Source organism: Phyllobates terribilis, unplaced genomic scaffold (genome assembly GCF_046119375.1).
Source record: "Phyllobates terribilis strain yellow unplaced genomic scaffold, ASM4611937v1 Scaffold_3__8_contigs__length_932513732, whole genome shotgun sequence".
Classification (NCBI taxonomy): Eukaryota; Metazoa; Chordata; class Amphibia; order Anura; family Dendrobatidae; genus Phyllobates; species Phyllobates terribilis.
Genome location: NW_027362763.1, coordinates 780,351,056 through 780,370,823, shown reverse-complemented (window position 1 = coordinate 780,370,823; position 19,768 = coordinate 780,351,056). Strand labels below are relative to the sequence as shown.

At 44.8% G+C, this 19,768-nt stretch overlaps 1 protein-coding gene across 3 annotated transcripts in view; it reads left to right on the top strand.

Moving 5' to 3' along the window:
- EML6 (EMAP like 6) overlaps nt 1-19,768 on the top strand; it is a 279,209-nt gene that overhangs the window by 166,240 nt on the left and 93,201 nt on the right. For all 3 annotated transcript variants that reach the window (XM_073672290.1, XM_073672289.1, XM_073672288.1), the window contains exons 15-20: nt 1,622-1,727; nt 4,630-4,723; nt 7,107-7,207; nt 13,906-14,108; nt 16,351-16,462; nt 19,370-19,497. In XM_073672290.1, the coding sequence (XP_073528391.1) occupies nt 1,622-1,727; nt 4,630-4,723; nt 7,107-7,207; nt 13,906-14,108; nt 16,351-16,462; nt 19,370-19,497 (744 nt within the window). The remainder of the gene's footprint in view (nt 1-1,621; nt 1,728-4,629; nt 4,724-7,106; nt 7,208-13,905; nt 14,109-16,350; nt 16,463-19,369; nt 19,498-19,768) is intronic.

The following is a 19,768-nucleotide window of genomic DNA, read 5'->3' as shown; positions in this document are numbered from 1 at the left end:
GCTGGATTCCGAGGCAATGAGCTTGTGCTTGCAATCTGTTTGCTGTATGAAGGATCTGGTGCTGCATAGGTAAAGCTGTCTCTGCTAGCAGCATTGGAGAGCACGCAGTTCGGGCCAGCGGCTCAGCCATATCTCGCACTATCAATCCTCGGGAGCGCACCGTTTTCTAGGAGGCCGGGAGGTAGAGAGACTGCGAGCGCTTGAGATAAAAACATGAGGCAACCCCTTTAAAGGAGGGGATCAGCTAGGAGGATGTGATATATTGTGATACTGAATAGAATCATAGACGACCATTTGGACCCTACGCAATACATCATATTTAATGAAACCTGAGTCCACTGGGTTCTGTTTTTTGTACACTACCCTCTTTTATTCTACGTGACTTTCATCCAATGGTCAGAAATGTTACCGTTACCATCATATCGTGGACTTCGTCACCTACGTCTGACGTGTCATACATTTGTAAACTTAGAGCATTCACTGAGTACATGACTGATGCCAGATTACCGGTCCGGGATAGCCTTGGGTCACCAAAATTTCAATAATCCATTGTGTGAATATAGGGACACCTATTCTAGATGTATAAATTATACAGCAATACATGACATGCAAGCAAAGATGAGAAATCTCTCACAAGTAGGTAAAAATGGAAAAGGTACACATCCTTCACCTCAGACTTGAGTCTGCGGCCCGGGCACTATTAACCAGCAATGTACCTGCACTGTAAAGCAATGAATGTGAGAGCAGAGTCACCCTGACGTGTGGACGTGTCTGCCTGAACCACGTGCTCTTTGCAAAGTGTGGAAAACAGGCTAAAGATTGATTTACATTTTTTTCTTTCCTCTTCACTCAAAGCATTAAAATGGCCTCATTTCATTAATATGCTCAAAGGCAAGGAAACAAAATAGATGTTCTGTATATGGTGCTGTGCAAAATATTTCCTAACATAATAAAAATGTCTAATTACTATTTCATTGCTTACTTGTGTCTGTCATCAGATTTGTGAGTCTGTTATAGAAAAAATGAATAATTAAAGGGACTGTCAGCACAGAGTGACTGTTCAAACCAAGTACAGGCGTTCAGTGCATCATGGCGGGGCCAATCATTTATATGCACCTTCCCTCCTGCTTGTTTTCCATCTGTCTACACCCCTCCACCTTCTTCAATTGACAGCTTTGGCTTCATAGAGTCAGAGATATTTGGAAAACTAGTAGATGGGAAGGTGCACTTAAATATTTGGCCCCGCCATGATGCATCGAGCGCCTGTACTTGGTTTGAACAGTCATTCTGTGCTGACAGTCCCTTTAATGCATTAAATTAAAGAAGCAGTCCCATCTATATTTTTTTTAATGAAATGTGTGTTTATATGCATGTAATGTAGTGTGAGTGTATTAATATACTCACCTACTGCTGCTCTCTTCGGGATCCAGAGCCATATAGGGCTGACACTATATGATTATCGTTTGTTATTCTGTATTTTTGGCCCTAGTCTGGCCCTACTATTCAGAATGCATAAAAATCCAATTTTTATATTTTCTTTACAGTTCAGAAAGCAGGGTGGGATTACGCTGTAGCTGATTTTTGAGAAACATTATATTGATCATATTTAATTACGATTTAGATTGGACGGGATGCTGCAATTCATTTATGGGATACGCAAACATTGAAGTGTTTATCACTGTTGAAAGGACAACACCAAAGGGGGGTCTGTGCACTGGATTTTTCAGGTACTGTGCAATTTCTTTTGACATCTTGTACTAGTCCTAGGACTTGTTCATGTCTTTCTGTTCATAAGACGATAACCAAGATGCACCTGAGGAGCCTTTGGCGCCTGATAAAACCAACTGACTTATAATGGGGTGTATTGAGTTCATTTGTGGTGTTTGTAGATTTGACATGAAAAATTGCACTGAATACAGAGCTATTTTTCCTGTTAAGTCTATTGGCAACTTCAACTGAGGGTCCAGATTAGAGGAATCAGTAAGTTTGATGCCCCCGTAAACTATTTATATGCACATGATGATGTAGCCCAATGAAAGTTCAACCTGTTGGTACCTTTATGTTTTCATTCCATTGCTGAAATGTTGATAAATCGACATTTTTTGCAGAATGCAAATGAGTTGCTAAGTGCAGTGGGCGGGAGAATGCACTTACCAAACACTCTGCCTCCTTAGTTATTAACATTCTTGCCACCTCCTTGTTTGTTGTTCGATAGTTGACTTTGCTTCTGACATCAGGTTCCAGCCAGGAAATCTCGTTCCTGTGTAGATCAGTGGTCTCCTTGCTTCTGGTCAGTAACTTGACCTTCTGAAGGCACAGACTTCACTGTTCTACTGCACATGCGCCGCAAAATGCTGAAACCTGTGGGCGCCGAAGCATGGACACCGCTGAGCTGCACAGGGGCCCGATTTCGTGCCCAGTGCCTGACGTCAAAGGCGAAGTCATCTACCTATCAAACAGGGAAGCGGCAAGAATGTTAATAACCGAGGAGGCAACGTTTCGGTAAGTGCATTCTCCCACCCACTGCACTGAACTCATTTGCATCCCATAAAAACAAGGATTATTCAAGGTTCAGGCAATGGAATGACAATATAAAGGTATAAATGGGGTTAACTTATGCAAGCACATATAAGTTAGGGGGGTCAATCTTATTGACAGTTTCCTTTTAAGCATCTTACTAAGATATGATCAGCTCTTTATTTCGGCCATGGTATCCCATGCCATGAAGCTCCCTGGGTGCAGTTTTTGTACTGATTTTAATGCCAGAGGGGTTTGGACTCTGCAGTTATGGAGGCTGCAGAGAGTTGTTGACTCTTATGCACGTGATCTCTCACTTCGTGGCTGAATTTCTATGGTTCCTAAACGCTTCTACTTTTCAAAAATATCACTTACAGAGTATTTAGGAGGAAAGAAATTTCACAAACTGACTTGTTATAATGGTGGCATCCTATTACAGGGCCACGACTGAATTCAATGAGCGCTTCAGAACGAGCCATTCTGTCACAAATGTTTGTACAGGAAAGCGGCATGGCCAGAGGCGGGATTTTATACATCTGTGATAATGGGAATAAATTAAAAATCTGAATTCATGGATTACCATGTGACACAAGGCTTTTGTCTGCATAGAGTATATTGTGAACATGCAGCCCTTTACATAACAATAGGGCCCGATTATGGTTGGTGGGTGGCTCCTATGTCATGTCTGGAATCTGGACTCCTCATGTGCGTGATCCTTTCTACTGAAGTATGTAGGAATTATGGCGATAACTCAAGAGAGGCAGCCATTTGGAGAGTGTCATAGTTTTCAGGGTTTCCTCTATTACTAGCTGGAAAATCTGAAAACTACTTTACTTGTTAGTGCTGCAGCCATCAGCCTATAAGGTTATAGCCCATATAGATGTCTTCAGCTGCCTATCATTGTTTTGCAGTGGCAGCACCTCCAAGAACATGGCAACACGATTGCAAAGTGTGGCACTGCCAGGCTGCAGAAATTCACTATGTGACCTTAGCATTATATCATGTATAATAATATGTATCTATGGGTGGGGCGGCCCAGATGCCTAAATGCAGGATTAACGCCTATAGGTCTTTATGGTGGGAGATTACACATCAGTGATTTTTGTCATGTGCAACAATTTCTCTAATCTTAGAGGCAGACAAATACTATAATTAAGTGAATTATATAGTCTTGGTGTATATGACGATTTACAGCTGTATGGGATGAGTCAATGGTTCATTTAGGATCTAAATCTGGTGAAGTGGGGGCTTATCTGTGCTGACTCATTAGGCAGTACATAGGTCCATAGTTATGTACCCAGTCTCATCATACGTACTTGTAGTTAACACATTGGTGAACACAATCCTTTTCCTGATGAATAAGTTCCTTGGGTGATCTAAATGTTAGAAGTGCTATGTGGGGGCCCATTATTCTATATGGAGGACTATGTGGGGCTATTATTCTGTATAGAGGACTATGTGGGGCCATTATTCTGTATGGAGGACTATGTGGGGGCCATTATTCTGTATGGAGCACTATATGGGGCCCATAATACTGTATAGAGGACTATGTGGGGCCCATTATACTGTATGGAGGACTATGTGGGGCCCATTATACTGTATGGAGGACTATGTGGAGCCATTATTCTGTATGGAGGACAATGTGGGGCCCATTATTCTGTATGGGGGACTATGTAGCGCCCATTATTCTGTATGGAGGACTATGTGGGGCCATTATACTTTATGGAGGACTATGTGGGGCCCATTATTCTGTATGGAGGACTATGTGGGGTCCATTATTCTGTATGGAGGACTATGTGGTGCCCATAATACTGTATGGAGGACTATGTGGGGCCCATTATGCTGTATGGCGGACTATGTGGTACCCTTAATACTGTATGGAGCACTATGTGGGTCCATTATTCTTTATACTGATTGGCCCTCAACTTTGTCCAAGTTTTTCATTTTGACCCTCTGTGTGTTTGAGTTTGACATCCCTGTTGTAGACTATTCATCAGGATGTTCAGTCGTACTTTCTATCTAGATATTTCCAACTGCCGTGTTTTAAAGAGGGCGGTTGTCCTGAGCCGTATGTGGCATGTACTCATATAACAATGGCTTCTTGTCTTACAGCTGATGGCAAATGTTTGGTGTCTGTTGGCTTGGATGATAACCACACAATCGTGTTCTGGGACTGGAAAAAAGGAGAGAAAATTGCAACAACTCGGTATGTTACTCCCTATTGACACCTGCCATCTTGTTTTATGCTGAATTACTACTTTTCTTTTGTTGTGGAGTACATACATGAAGTTTTTCTAAAGTAGGGTTTACATTTAGGTCCAGAAATATTTGGACAGAGACACAAGTTCTGTCATTTTAGCTGTTTACCAAAACATATTCAAGATAAAGTTATATAATCAATATGGGCTGAAAGTGCAGACTCTCAACTTTAATCTGAGGGTATTCACATCTTAATTACTGTAAGGTTTAGGAATTACAGTGCTTTAATATGTAGCTGCCTTTATTTCAAGGGACCAAAAGTAATTGGACAGATATCTCAAAAGCTCTTTAATGGACTGCATGGTCTATTACATCGTTAATCCATCATCAATTAAGCAGGTAAAAGGTCTGGAGCTGATTCCAGGTTTGGCATTTGCATTCAGAAGCTGTTGCTGTGAATCCACAACATGCGGTCAAAGAAGCTCTTAATAGAAGAGAAACAGACCATAATTAGGCTAAAAGAAGAAGAAATCCATCAGAGAGGTAGCAAAAATGTTAGGAGTGACCAAATCACCAGTTTGGTACATTCTGCAAAAAAGAGCTCACTGGTCAGCTTGACAACTCAAAAAAGCCTGGACGTCCATGAAAGACAACAGTGGTGAATAATACCAGAATCTTTTCCATGGTGAACAAAAATCCCTTCACAGCAATCACCCAACTGAAGATCACTCTCCTGGAAGTAGATACTCCAGTATTTAAGTATACCATAAAGTGAAGACTTCATGAGAGCAAATACAGAGGGTTTACCATAAGGAGCAAACCATTAATCAGCCTTGCCAATAGAAAGGCCAGATTAGACTTTGCCAAGAAAACATCTAAAGAAGCCGCACAGTTCTAGAAAAGCATTGTGTTACGATTCCACCCGTCAGTGTGTCTGGGATGCAGTTACTGACAGCTCAGCCGTCCAATCTGGTACAGGGGCATTCTGAAGCTGTCAGTAATTTGATTGACAGCTCAGTGTCCAGTCTGGAGCAGGGGCGTGCTGATCTGTCGGTGTTTTGATTGACAGCTCGGCCGTCCAATCTGAGACTGGGAGGTGCTGGCTGTCTCCAGGTGTTCATTGTCCCAGGTGATAGCCTCACTACTGAACTGGCCTGTTGGTCCCAGACCTCTGTCATAGGTAAATTCCGATTTATTTTGTGAGGTTTGTCTCTGTGCCTTGTGTTCTGTGAATTGATCTTTCATTGTCTGACCTTGGACATCGTTCTGACCATCCGTCTGTTTAACCCTTTGTTCTGATCCACTGTCTTCCTGGTATTTTGACTTTGGACCGTTACCTGACTACTCCTTTGTCCCTTCCTTCTGTTTATGACGTACCCTCTGACTCCTCGACTATCCCGACTCACGACTTGTCCATGAGAAGTGAATTAGCCTCACACATTCTTTGGACAGATGAAACTTAGAATGACCTGTACCAGAATGATGGGAAGAAGAAAGCATAGAGAAGGCTTGGAACGGCTCATGATACAAAGCAACCACATCCTCTGTAACGCATGCTGGAGGCAGTGTGATGGCATGGGCGTGCATTGCTTCCATTGGCACTAGTCACAAGTGTTTATTGATGATGTGACTGAAGACAGAAGCAGTCGGATTAATTCTGAAGTGTACAGGATTATACTTTCTGCTCAGATCCAACCAAATGCAGCAAGGACGATTGGACAGTGCTTCACAGTACAGATGGACAATGACCAAAAACACTCTGCAGAAGCAACCTAGGAGTTTTTTAAGGCAAAGAAGTGGAGTATTCTGCAATGGCCGAGTCAATCTCCAGATCTCAACCCCATCGAGCAGCATTTCACATGCTTAAGACAAAACTTAAGGCAGAAAGACCCACAAACAAGCAACAACTGACGTCAGATGCAGTAAAGGCCGGCAATGCATCACAAAGGAGGAAACCCAGTGTTTGGTGATATCCATGGCTTCCAGACTTCAGGCAGTTATTGCCTGCAAATGATTCTCTACAAAGTATTTAAAAATTAACATTTTATTTCTGAGAAAGTTAATTTTGTCCAATTACTTTTGAGCCCCTGAAATGAGGAGGCTTTGTAGAAAAATGGTTCCAATTCCTAAACGTTTCACAGGATAATATTGTTCAATCCCTTTAATTGAACATGAAAGTCTACACTTCAATTGCATCTCGGTTGTTTCATTTTAAATAAAAAATAGTGGCATGCAGAGCTGAAATCACGAAGATTTGGTCACTGTCCATATATTTCTGAACCTAATTGTACGTGCAAAATATTATTTAGCAGTGATAATGGAAGATGTAACACTTGTATCATTCAGCAAATCACTGTTTTCATTCTAATCTGATGTTCTTTTCATTGCAGGGGCCACAAAGATAAAATCTTTGTTGTGAAATGTAACCCACATCATACTGATAAGATGGTCACTGTTGGCTTAAAGCACATCAAGTTCTGGCAACAAACAGGTAATGGTCAGTACTGTAATAATATGACACATGCAGCATTAAAGGGTGTTATCCAGGTCTAAATTATTTTTTTTACTATGGGCCAAAAAAATAACAGGCAAGTAGTTTCTAACTAGTTAGCAACTACCTGCCTGTTTTATCCAGCGCCGGCTCAGAGCGGTTACTCAGCTGCTCCTTGTCAGCAGAGCAACTCTTCTTCTTCTGGACTGCTATGTCGACAGGGTGAGACTGCCGACGTCATGCTGATTGACAGCTTGCTCTCCGCAGTTAAGCAGAGGGGAGCTGGCTGTCAATCAGCAGGTAATTAGCAAGTACATTCCTGTTCTTAGTCCCACAGGAAACAAATAATATAGTTCTGTATAACCTCTTTAAATATCACTGATAAGTCTTAGATTCATGCAGGAAACGTCATCACCATAGAGCTGTATCTACACAGTCTATACTGCCCTTTAGGTTCACTATACTTAGTACAATAATAGTTTGCCCATATAATAAATTCCTTACTTACATGAGATCCAATGTTCACATTAAAGGGGACCTGTCCATAGGTTCTTTGTTGCTAAACCACCACCGGTAGATGGTAATTAGTTCCCATGCTTTCTAAACGTTAAGTAAAATAAGCTGATTAATCACTGCGCACACTGTCTGTAAATTACCTTGCTGCAGTCAAGGAGGTAGAGCCGCTCAGCAGAAGAGTCATTGTGTCCATGCCCTAATCCACCCAATATGGCTTACATTATGTCTCTTGAGGACAGAGAACATCATCTCCAGCTCATCTGAATACTTCTTCTGACAGGCCGGTGACATCCGGCTTATGGGCTATGTGCCGATGGAGCTAGTGCAAGCAGACTCAACATCACTGTGCATGGCTGAAATTAAAATCTTCCTCTGGGACATCAGTCAAGCCATATTGGACATCTCCACAGACATGGAGCATGTGCAGTGATTAAACAGCTTATTTTACAGAATCCTGCTCCTAATCTTACAGACATGAAAGAGAAATAATTACTACTGGTTGGAGGCTTAGTGGTGTAAATCTGCTGACAGGTTCCCAATAACCAATAGAATATCACACAACTGCATTATATCAATCTTTACAGAGAGTTTTTCTTGCACAACTGTGCATATAATTAAGTCACATTGTTTTTGCATTATTGCTGTGCTTGCAAAATAAGCTCCTACAGATCTACAAGTTATCACTTATTCTCTGCTTAGGTGATAATAATTAAAGGCATTGTCCAGGCTTGGGGTTTAAATCTGCAGTAACCCCATGTAGCTGCAGACTTGTGAATCCTCACGGTGAGCACAGTGCACGCTGTGAGGATCCTCCTGTGCTGAGAGAGGGCGGGTGCGTGGCCGCAAGTAGGTAATTTTCATACATGCAGTAACATGCCGTCTAGATATGCATGGCTTCACTCAATGCAAGTGTCGAAATGTGGCCGGAAGTATGCAAATCACATACTTGCGGTCTCATGACCACCTTGCTCATCCTGCAGCGCGCACTGTGCTCAATGTGAGGGTTCACAAGTCTGCAGTCACATAGAGTTACTGCAGACTTGAGCCTCAAGCCTGGACAACCCCTTATGGGAACAACCCTTAGGGTATGTGCACACGATGCAGAAATGAAGCAGAAAATTTCTGCATCATTTCTGCATCTCCCTGGCAGAAAAAACGCATGCAGATTGTGCATGCGTTTTTCCTGCGGAATACATGCGGATTCACATGCGTTTCCACATGTGTTTCCGCATGTGGATTGACAAGCGCTTTCCAGGCGATTTTAGCATCACCTGGAAAGTGCTTGACAACTAGGTCACACTATATAAATCCATGCAAACAGCATGGATTTATATAGTGTGACCTGAGAGAATGGTAAAAATAAAAAATACATGTATACTTTACCCTCCGATGGCCCGCGCTGTCCTGCTCACTCCGTTCTCCCGGCTGCCGGCAACTTTGAATTGAAAGACCTGCCGACGTCAGCGTCACGTGACCCGTCACATGACTCTGACGTCAGCGCAGGTCCTACAACTCACTGCAAGTGCCGGGAACCAAGAAGGAGCGGTGCCCTGGCCGCCAGAAGGTAAGTATACATTTATTTTTTATTTTATTCTTTTTTTACAGCTTTTTTAATGGTATCTGGGTGTGGATGAGACTCTCCTCTCCTCTACACCCGGGTACCATCCGCACATTAGAACGCGCCAATAGCGCAAGTACAAATGCAGTCTTGCGGAATTGGCGCGTTCTAATGCAAGTCAATGGCGGCGAAAACGCCGCGTTTACGCAAAATTAATTGACATGCTGCGGACTTTTGAGCGCAGCGTTTACGCTGCGGAAAAATCCGCATCATTGGCACAGCACATGCGGATTTCAATTGGGGAATATTGCTGCCCTTCTACCATGCGTTTTTAATGCGTTTCCGCGGCGTTTACGCAACTGCAAAAACGCCGCGGAAACGCATTAAATACGCATCGTGTGAACTCAGCCTTAATTTAGAAAAGCCTCTCTGTGATGGTTCAAATAGGGTATAGTTACTGTTACGCTCGCGCCCGGACTGACTGGCGTGAGCGTGGTTAGTGATCCCACTAGACCATGAACCGAGGAGTGCCTGGAGGGGCGTGACTAAGTATCAACCCGGTCCGACCAAGGTCGCACGGCGGCTCAGTCGACTCCGTGAACCAGGGAGGCACCGAGCAGAGGGACCAGGTTCTACTCCAGGTCAGACCCAAGTCACAGCTGTTGACCCACACCGGGGAATGCAGGAAAAGGCAGGTTAGACTGGCATATAGACAGGTGGGCACTGGCAGGCACGGCTGGTATGCAGACAGGTGGGCACTGGCAGGCACGGCTGGCATGCAGACAGGTGGGCACTGGCAGGCACGGCTGGCATGCAGACAGGAGGCCACTGGCAGGCACGGCTGGCATGCAGACAGGTACCCCCTACTGGGTGGAGGGGGTTTAAGTATCCGGTGACTCACAGCAATAGGCTGGGGAGGCACACAGTAACTATAAGAATCAGGCAGTAACCGCGCTGCCCCCCTAAGCAATCAGACAAGAGACACAGCAGGTCATGGAGCAAAGTGTGCAGCCTGGATTGAAAGGTAAGATGGCGGTCTTGCATGGTGGGAGGTGGTAAGCCATGCCAGCACGCTGCCAGGGATGTTACAGTACCCCCCCCTTTACGCCCCTCTTCTTCAAGCCAGCAAGGATTTTCTGCAGAGAATTTGGAGGCCGATCCTTCTCTTCAAGAAGATTACCTCTTCTGTCCACTAGAGGGAACGAAACTGGTCTCACCATCTTGGTAACTGGGATGCTTCCTCCCATCGAGCCATCCTCAGCAACAGATGAAGTGAGTGAAGTACCAGGAGCAGGACACAGGAAAGTCTCTCTCCATTTGTTAATATCTGGTAGCACCCCAAAGGATTCACGGGACAACTTGAGATCCTCCACCAGGTTGGAGGGGTGCAGAGACTCGGGGATAACCACCACCTTGATGTACACTTTGCCAAGCTTACTAGATGAAGTGGGCGAAGTACCAGGTACAGGGTGCAGAAAAGTCTCTTTCTATTTGTTATCAGGTAGCACCCCGGAGGATTCAGGAGGCAACTGGAGGTCCTCCGCATGGTTGGAGGGGTGCAGAGACTTGGAGGTAGCCACCGCCTTGATGGACTTATTGCCAGATTTGTTAGAGATGGAGGATCCTTGCTTAGGGACCAAATTCAGTCTGGTTTCTGAGATGACACGTCTGCGAGGCGGGGCGGTGCCTAAAGCCAGATCATTGGTACAATCGTCGAGACTGTGTGGGGACAATGCCTCCGCTTCCATTCCTTCGAGACTTCAGCGTACAGCGAGTCAGTGACTACCAGATCTGGTGAAGAAGAAGAAGACACTGCTGACTGTCCTGAAGATATGGGGACTGGACACCCCTTGTACCTCAGCAGTCCCCCAGGAAACACCATGCAGGATCTCCAGATCTGAGCGGGCACTAGATCTCTCGGCTCTGAACGACCTGTGGGTAAACCAGACAGCACCTGGAATGTGAACTTCTTCATGTGTAATGCTCCAATCTGGAGCTTAATTTGTACAGACATTTTTTGACTGTTTCTAAGTAGGGCTTGTCCTTCCGCTGACAATGCCCAAACCGGATTCTGGAGTTGTCGGACGGGAATCAGATACCGACTCTTCAAGGCTTTACGCCCGAAACTTCCGGTTAATCCGAGGCCTTCACTTGCTATGGAGACAGTCACGGTCACCTGTGAAGAGGAAACACTAATGCCAAGGGCAGCCTCTCCTACAGGCTTAATGTCTTGGGATTCTCCAACCTTCACTGGACAGAGACCGTCAGGGTGTCCCAAACAACCGCAGCGGGACCGCAATCCGATTTTGTGACTGAGTTCCGGCCTCTGCTTTGCCTGACGAACATGGTCATCCTTCATGGATTCTGTGCGGGTAGCTGCCTCAACAGGCTGGGGAACAGGAGGTCTTTGGGAGGACAGAACCTGGCATGACGGTTTACCTCTACGCCTTGCACGTCTGGACTGCCTCATGAGGTTGGGAAGAGAAGTATTCTGTGGAGCATTGTCATCCTGTTTAAATTCTGTGTGGGCAGCAATCTCTTCAGGCTGGAGAGCTGGTGGGCTACCTACATCCATCACCCATCGGGACTGCTCCAGGGTATTGGGGAGGGAAGCTTTAGCAGAAGCCTCAGGGTTAGGGTCATCGAAGACCATTAGAAAGGCCATCAGGAAGGCCTGCAGGTCAGAGACGATAGGATCCCATGCTTCCCATAGGGGGGTGATCCAATTCAAGGCATCACCCGCTAAGTAGGACATCATGAATGCTACTTTAACCCGATCAGTGGGAAAATAGTGAGCATAGAATTTGAAATGCAGCATACATTGCTCCACAAATGCACGGCTTTGTTTTGGGTCCCCATAGTACCGTGGTGGATCCGCAGTAACGAGTGCTGATAGCTCCATTTGGGCTGGTGTGTAAATCGCCTGGACTTCAGCTTAGTGCACTTATTCGCCAGACAAGAATTCAAATGTCTCCGGGAGCGAAGGGCCGTGGGGCTCAACGGGGACCATGGCCTGAGCAGTTACGCTCGCACCCGGACTGACTGGCATGAGCGTGGTTAGTGATCCCACTAGACCATGAACCGAGGAGTGCCTGGAGGGGCGTGACTAAGTATCAACCCGGTCCAACCAAGGTCGCACTGCGGCTCAGTCGACTTCGTGAACCAGGGAGGAACCGAGCAGAGGGACCAGGTGCGACTCCAGGTCAGACCCCAGTCACAGCTGTTGACCCACACTGGGGAATGCAGGAACAGGCAGGTTAGACTGGCATATAGACAGGTGGGTACTGGCAGGCACGGCTGGTATGCAGACAGGTGGGTATTGGCAGGCACGGCTGGTATGCAGACAGGTGGGCACTGGCAGGCACGGCTGGCATGCAGACAGGTGGGCACTGGCAGGCGCGGTTGGCATACAGAAAGGAGGGCACTGGCTGGCATGCAGACAGGTGGGCACTGGCAGGCACGGCTGGCATGCAGACAGGCGGGTACTGGCAGGTAGACAAGCAGAGCAAAACCCCCAGGTGCGGTAGACGAGCTGAGCAGAGCAAAACCCGCAGGTGTGGTAGACAAGCAGAGCAGAGCAAAACCCGCAGATGCGGTAGGCAAGCAGAGCAGAGCAAAACCTGCAGATGCGGTAGACAAGCAGAGCAAAGCAAAACCCGCAGATGCGGTAGACAAGCAGAGCAGAGCAAAGCCCGCAGGTGCGGTAAACAAGCAGAGCAGAGCAAATCCCGCTGGTGCGGTGAACAAGCAGAGCAGAGCAAAACCCGCAGGTGCGGTGAGCAAGCAGAGCAGATCAAAACAGCAGGTGCGGTGAACAAGCAGAGCAGCGCGAAACCGCAGGTGCGGTGAACAAGCAGAGCAGAGCAAAACCCGCAGATGCGGTGAACAAGCAGAGCAGAGCAAAACAGCAGGTGCGGTGAACAAGTAGAACCAGATACACACAAGGAACTTACAATGAAGTAGCGAGTGTATACAAATCTCACTAGCAGAAGTTCAGAGACAACAAGTTGGAGTTAGGTGCAGGTTCAGACACTGCAGGAAAAGGGAAGGTTCAGACATAGAGACAAACAGGTAACGGGCTAAGACAGCGTTCAGACAGGAACTGAACCAGGAACAAGATACAGGAACGAGCCTGGGAACTCAGCCTCCAGGGTGGCGGAGACAGACTAGAAGTCACAGATACAGGTAACGGGCCTGGGTATACAGCCCCCAGGGTGGCGGAACAGACAAGATACAGGACAGGACCTGGCAACTCAGTTGCAAGGAACACACTGAAGAAAAGTGTTGCTCAGGCACCCCCTACTGGGTGGAGGGGGTTTAAGTATCCAGTGACTCACAGCAATAGGCTGGGGAGGCATTAGGAGTGCACACACAGTAACTATAAGAATCAGGCAGTAACCGCGCCGCCGCCCTAAGCAATCAGACAAGAGACACAGCAGGTCATGGAGCAAAGTGTGCAGCCTGGATTGAAAGGTAAGATGGCGGTCTTGCATGGTGGGAGCTGGTAAGCCATGCCAGCACGCCGCCAGGGATGTTAAAGTTACAATACTGTATCATCTAACATCATTTAATATACAAATGAAACAAATAGATTTTGTTAAACCTTCACATTTTTTCTTGGCAGGGGGCGGATTTACTTCAAAACGTGGAACTTTTGGAACTGTTGGAAAACTAGAGACGATGATGTGTGTTTCATATGGACGGACAGAAGACTTGGTGTTTTCTGGAGCAGCAACAGGAGATATTTATGTTTGGAAAGACATCCTTCTGCTTAAAACCATTAAAGCCCATGATGGACCTGTATTTGCCATGTACGCATTGGATAAGGTGATAACAGCTTTATACGTATAGTGTCATCTAGTTGTGGTTGTGTGTAAGCAGAGGGCATATACAATAATTGAAAGAGGACCTGTCACCTCTTCCTTACATATCTATATGCCTATGCACTTGTATTGGCCAGGAAATAACAATTCTGAAGCATATTTTTCTGCAACTCTGCATTTTCTGTTGTTAACAACTTGGTGTAACCAATCAGGGGTGTGTCACTACATAGCCTGACTGTCATGCTCCTGGGTTTAAACCCTTAAGCCTGTGTTTTGTGGTTGGCTTCTCTGTACGCCGAGCCACAGCAGACACACTTTTTCTCAGGTTATTTTGGTTGTGTTATTCTGGCTGGAGTTTGTTTAGCTTATCACAGGCGTTTTCATTTGTCTGTCCTATCACCTTTCAGGTGCAGCTTTGTGTACTGTTTTCCTGCTGGTGATAGTTTCTTGTGGATGTTCAGCCATTCTTCTATAGCTTAAAGCCAGTCAATTAAATTCCATCTAGGGTCTATCTCTTTGCTGTTTCTGTTTTTTACTTTGAACCGACCTTCCGTTCCTTTTTAGGAAGTAGCCGGCATATACTCTAACACTACGTACTTTATACTTTATTTTGTATTTCGTGGTTTACTTTACTCACACTGGGATTTTTCCTTTTTTTTCAGTACACTTTCCCTTCTGTAGGTAATTTATGCTCTGCTCTGCCCTCCGGTTGTTTAGGAGGAAGCACTCGACAGCCTTTCAGGCAGCATAGGTCCAAATTGCCATAATTTAGTCTGTGGTTAGGGCTATCTTTGCTCACGCAGGAACCATTAGGGACTGTGGGTCAGGATCTCTAGTCTGTACAGGAACCGGGAGTCAGTTGCAGTTTTTAGTTTGTTACCTATTTTCCCGAGTGAGTTACTAGTCTAACATAACACTGACACTTTCCAATCAGAGCTGACTTTACCCAGTTGTGCAGCGGCACACCCCTTTTGCAAGAAGTAAATTTCAAATATTTAAAAAATTTAAAAAAATGTATTTCATGGAGAGTACAAGTAGTTGCTAAAATATTATGTTAGGAAAGGTGACAGGTCTCTTTAAGGGAAGTTGTTACTGGTAAAAAAATGCACAAGAATTATTATAAGAAGTGACTATTGATTTTCTATGGGTATATGATTTATGTGCATGTTACTCGTACAGTCAATGTGAACAATAAAAGTGATTTATTGATCAGTTGGGAATGATGTACGACAGTTCTATTGACTTTCTAATGGCTATTGTGCATTCAAAGCTGGCACGTATTCTCCCCATGATCAAATATTTGTAAGGGAAAATCGTTCCTTCATGCAGCAAGTGATGGAACATATCACAATTGTTTTTTTCCTTATTATTTTTGTGTGAATCTGCAAGAAAAAATCTGCCAGTTGCATACAGATGCACACTGGGACAGAATGGATCCATAGTGGACTATGTACATAAGTCAAATCTGTCTAGTACATAGAGCCATGTTGACCACAATGAGAATATTTCTTTAGGAATTAAATGTTATAGGCCCTTTATTTTATAAAAATAAGTTAGTCATTACTGTTAAAAAAAGTTTCAGTCTGCAATCTTATTCCATCGATAATTTTCAGACCACCTCATCATGATAAGCAATTTACATTTCAGCTCCTAGTTTTCTAATAGTGTCCCTTCCAGCAATACATGCTGGGTGTCTGGTCTTTTTGTCCAGGATGCTGATGACTTCAATAGTTCCATCAACTAGTAAAGCTTAATTTCTGGATTCATTCCCTTCATGCACTTTCTTCCCTATCCACAACCTTTTTACTCTGCTATCCCTAAGAACGTAGATACATTCCCCCTCTCCTCAATATGATTTGTGTACAACCTCCTCCCCTTCTATATATCTAACACTGAAAGTTGTGAAGGGGAAGACAGAGAGCTGTCAGAGAGCGCTACGAGCATAGGTCTGAGGAATATGGGTCAGAATTTGCAGACCACCTTACTCATTAGGACATTTTCAATGAAGACTATTTAGAAAGTTGCTTAATTTTTCATTTAGGAAGCAAATGAACAAAAAAAAATCAGTGGCAAAGTATAAAGTCTTTAAATATAAAATTTACCAAAGCATATTATTTATTTTGTGAATATTCCAAATAGCCTGATCATGCACAATTTATTTAGTGGGATTTACAAATGTGAGCAAAATAAATATTAATTGTAGTAAGTGTCCATGCTTGTATAATCAGTGGCAATTCATGTGACAGGGTTTTGTGACTGGAGGAAAGGACGGAGTGGTGGAGCTCTGGGACGATATGTTTGAAAGGTGCCTAAAGACATATGCCATTAAAAGATCAGCAATTTCTTCTAATTCAAAAGGTAATAAAGACTTTTTTCTTCAATTTCTGAATTCTTTTTTTTTAAATTTGCATTTTTTTGGGGGTACATTCAAGTTGGCAAAATGTTAAAAAAAAAGTAGTACATTTTTTATTATATCATGTTTTTATTGAAAAATTACAGTAAATCTAAATGCATTTTCAAGTCCCCTTTCGTACCATTTAACAAACTAAAAGTACTTTATTGAAATGATCCTTTTTACTTTTTTAAATGCTGTATATACTGTATAGTATTTTTTTTTCATTTGCTTTACCGCAGAAATGTAACTTTTAAACAATTAAAAACAGAATGGAGCAAAACAGAATGGACAAACATGAAGCAATAACATTTAACATCAGATATTCAGGCAAAATGCTCTGCGTCAAAAAAAAGTTCTTCAGACTAAAAGCCGCAGCAGCAATTAGAAGTGCAAAAATCAGACTTTTTTTTACTGTAAATATATTTACGAAGGGTGATATTCAGTCCATTTGGTACAGACATATGCAGGGCAATATCTCCTTACATAGCCAAACACATTACATGCCCCATCACATTGCCAGCCAATACCCCCTGACAATGCCATAACAGAACCCCCTGACAATGTCGTAACAGAACCCTCTGACTACGCCATAACAGAACCCCCTGACAATGCCGCAACAGAACCCCCTGACTATGCCGTAACAGAACCTCCTGACTATGCCACAACGGAACCCCCTGACTATGCCGCAACGGAACCCCCTGACAATGTCGCAACAGAACCCCCTGACTATGCCGAAACAGAACCCCTTGACAATGCAGCAACAGAACCCCCTGACAATGCCGCAACAGAACCCCCTGACTATGCCGCAACAGAACCCCCTGACTTTGCCGCAACAGAACCCCCTGACTTTGCCGCAACAGAACCCCCTGACTACGCTGCAACAGAACCCCCTGACTACGCCGTAACAGAACCCCCTGACTACGCTGCAACAGAACCCCCTGACTATGCCGCAACAGAACCCCCTGACAATGCCGAAATAGAACCCCCTGACAATGCCGCAACAGAACCCCCTGACAATGCCGCAACAGAACCCCCTGACAATGCCGCAACAGATCCCCCTGACTATGCCGCAACAGAACCCCCTGACTATGCCGCAACAGAACCCCCTGACAATGCCGCAACAGAACCCCTGACTATGCTGCAACAGAACCCCCTGACTATGCCTCCACAGAACCCCCTGACTATGCCTCCACAGAACCCCCTGACAATACCTCCACAGAACCCCCTGACAATACCTCCACAGAACCCCCTGACTATGCCTCCACAGAACCCCCTGACTATGCCTCCACAGAACCCCCTGACAATGCCGCAACAGAACCCCCTGACTATGCCGCAACAGAACCCCCTGACTATGCCGCAACAGAACCCCCTGACTATGCCGCAACAGAACCCCCTGACAATGCCGCAACAGAACCCCTGACTATGCTGCAACAGAACCCCCTGACTATGCCTCCACAGAACCCCCTGACAATACCTCCACAGAACCCCCTGACTATACCTCCACAGAACCCCCTGACTATGCCTCCACAGAACCCCCTGACTATGCCTCCACAGAACCCCCTGACTATGCCTCCACAGAACCCCCTGACAATGCCGAAACAGAACCCCCTGACAATGCCGAAACAGAACCCCCTGACAATGCCACAACAGAACCCCCTGACAATGCCAGCCATGGTGCCTATGGTCTATGTCTAGGATGTGACTGTTCAGTGAGCAAATAACATATAGTTGCAGTACATGATGTGTCCACACGCTACCTTAGGGTAGGTTCACACGACCGATTTCTCCACATCTTAGAAAAATGGTCCAATGAGTCTGATCAGAGTTAGATCAGAGTGGCCTCAGTTTTTCTCAGACGTGGAGAAAAAAAAGGTTTCTCCAGCTTCTTCATTCTGTCGATCCGTGAAAATCGGACAGCACCCAGATGTCATCCAAGTACGGTCCAATTTTTTTCACGGACTCATAGACTTGCACTGCCAATTTTGATCCAACCCTCGAATCAACACCAGATAGGTCTCCAATTTTTTCCCGCGGACCACAGCCTCATAGAAAATCATAGGTACGAGTGCTATCCGTGAAAACCATAGATGGCACATGTCCGGAAAAATTGGTCGTGTGCACGAGCCCTTACAGTTACACGGAGCTCAGTCTTGTGCTTTCCTTGCAGCCTGCATCCAGACTGCCAGGTGCATGAGTAGATTGCAGCAATGTTTTAAGAAGAAAGTGTCTCACTCATCCGAAAAATATAGTAGATAAGCAAAAAAGATGCTCCACAAACCCATAGAAACTGGAGCATCATAAAAAATAAATGACAGGTCATAAAGATAGACATAATCTTGGAACAGCACATAAAGAACACCGATATGCTAGGATTACCTAGACAAAGCAGGTACATACATAAATCTGTCTACAATTAAGGCCTCTTTCACACGTCAGTGTCCCCAGTGTGGTGACAACTTTCACATGTACCGGAGACACTGACACACGTAGACACATTCAAATGAATGGGTCTGCGCACATATCAGCATGTTTCCACAGACCATGTGTCCATGGGCAAAGCACCTTGACATGTCCGTTTTTTGCACGCCACACGGGCCGCAAAACAAATATTTGGACCCTTTGCATCCCTCTAGCTTATCATATCGCACCGTTCCACCTGCTTTGGAGGCCCCCTTATCTCTTGGGCCCCTGTGCAGCTGCACAGGTTGCACCGTCCGCCCCTTCTCCATACGTGGAGAAGTATCTGTCTTGTCTGTTCATATCCTACTCATGATAGCGCTATGGTCATGTTACTAAACAGCTTTTTTTCTGCTGTTTTTTACTGCTCCGCCTTGTTACTGTTTACCATCTCATCAATATATGTCTCCTAGGCTTACTTTTAGAAGATAATCCTTCAATCCGTGCCATCACTTTGGGACATGGACACATATTGGTCGGGACCAAGAATGGAGAAGTTCTAGAAATTGATAAAAGCGGTCCAATTACATTGCTTGTTCAGGTAAAACGTTTTTCTTAGTGAACTGTCATTGCATGGGCGTATATTTAGTTGTATGCTTTAATTAGATGGTATGTCCACCCTTGATCACCATGTAGCATTTTATATGTAGATATAATCTTCACAATACAAAAATTGCATTACTCATTTTATAGTGATCATGAGTTATATTGTGTATTGTAGTTCTAATTGGTATTGGAAACTGTCAGAAAGCTTGATCTCAAACAGATCCCTTACTTTGACTTTGTTAAAGTGAAGACAGTCATAGTGACTT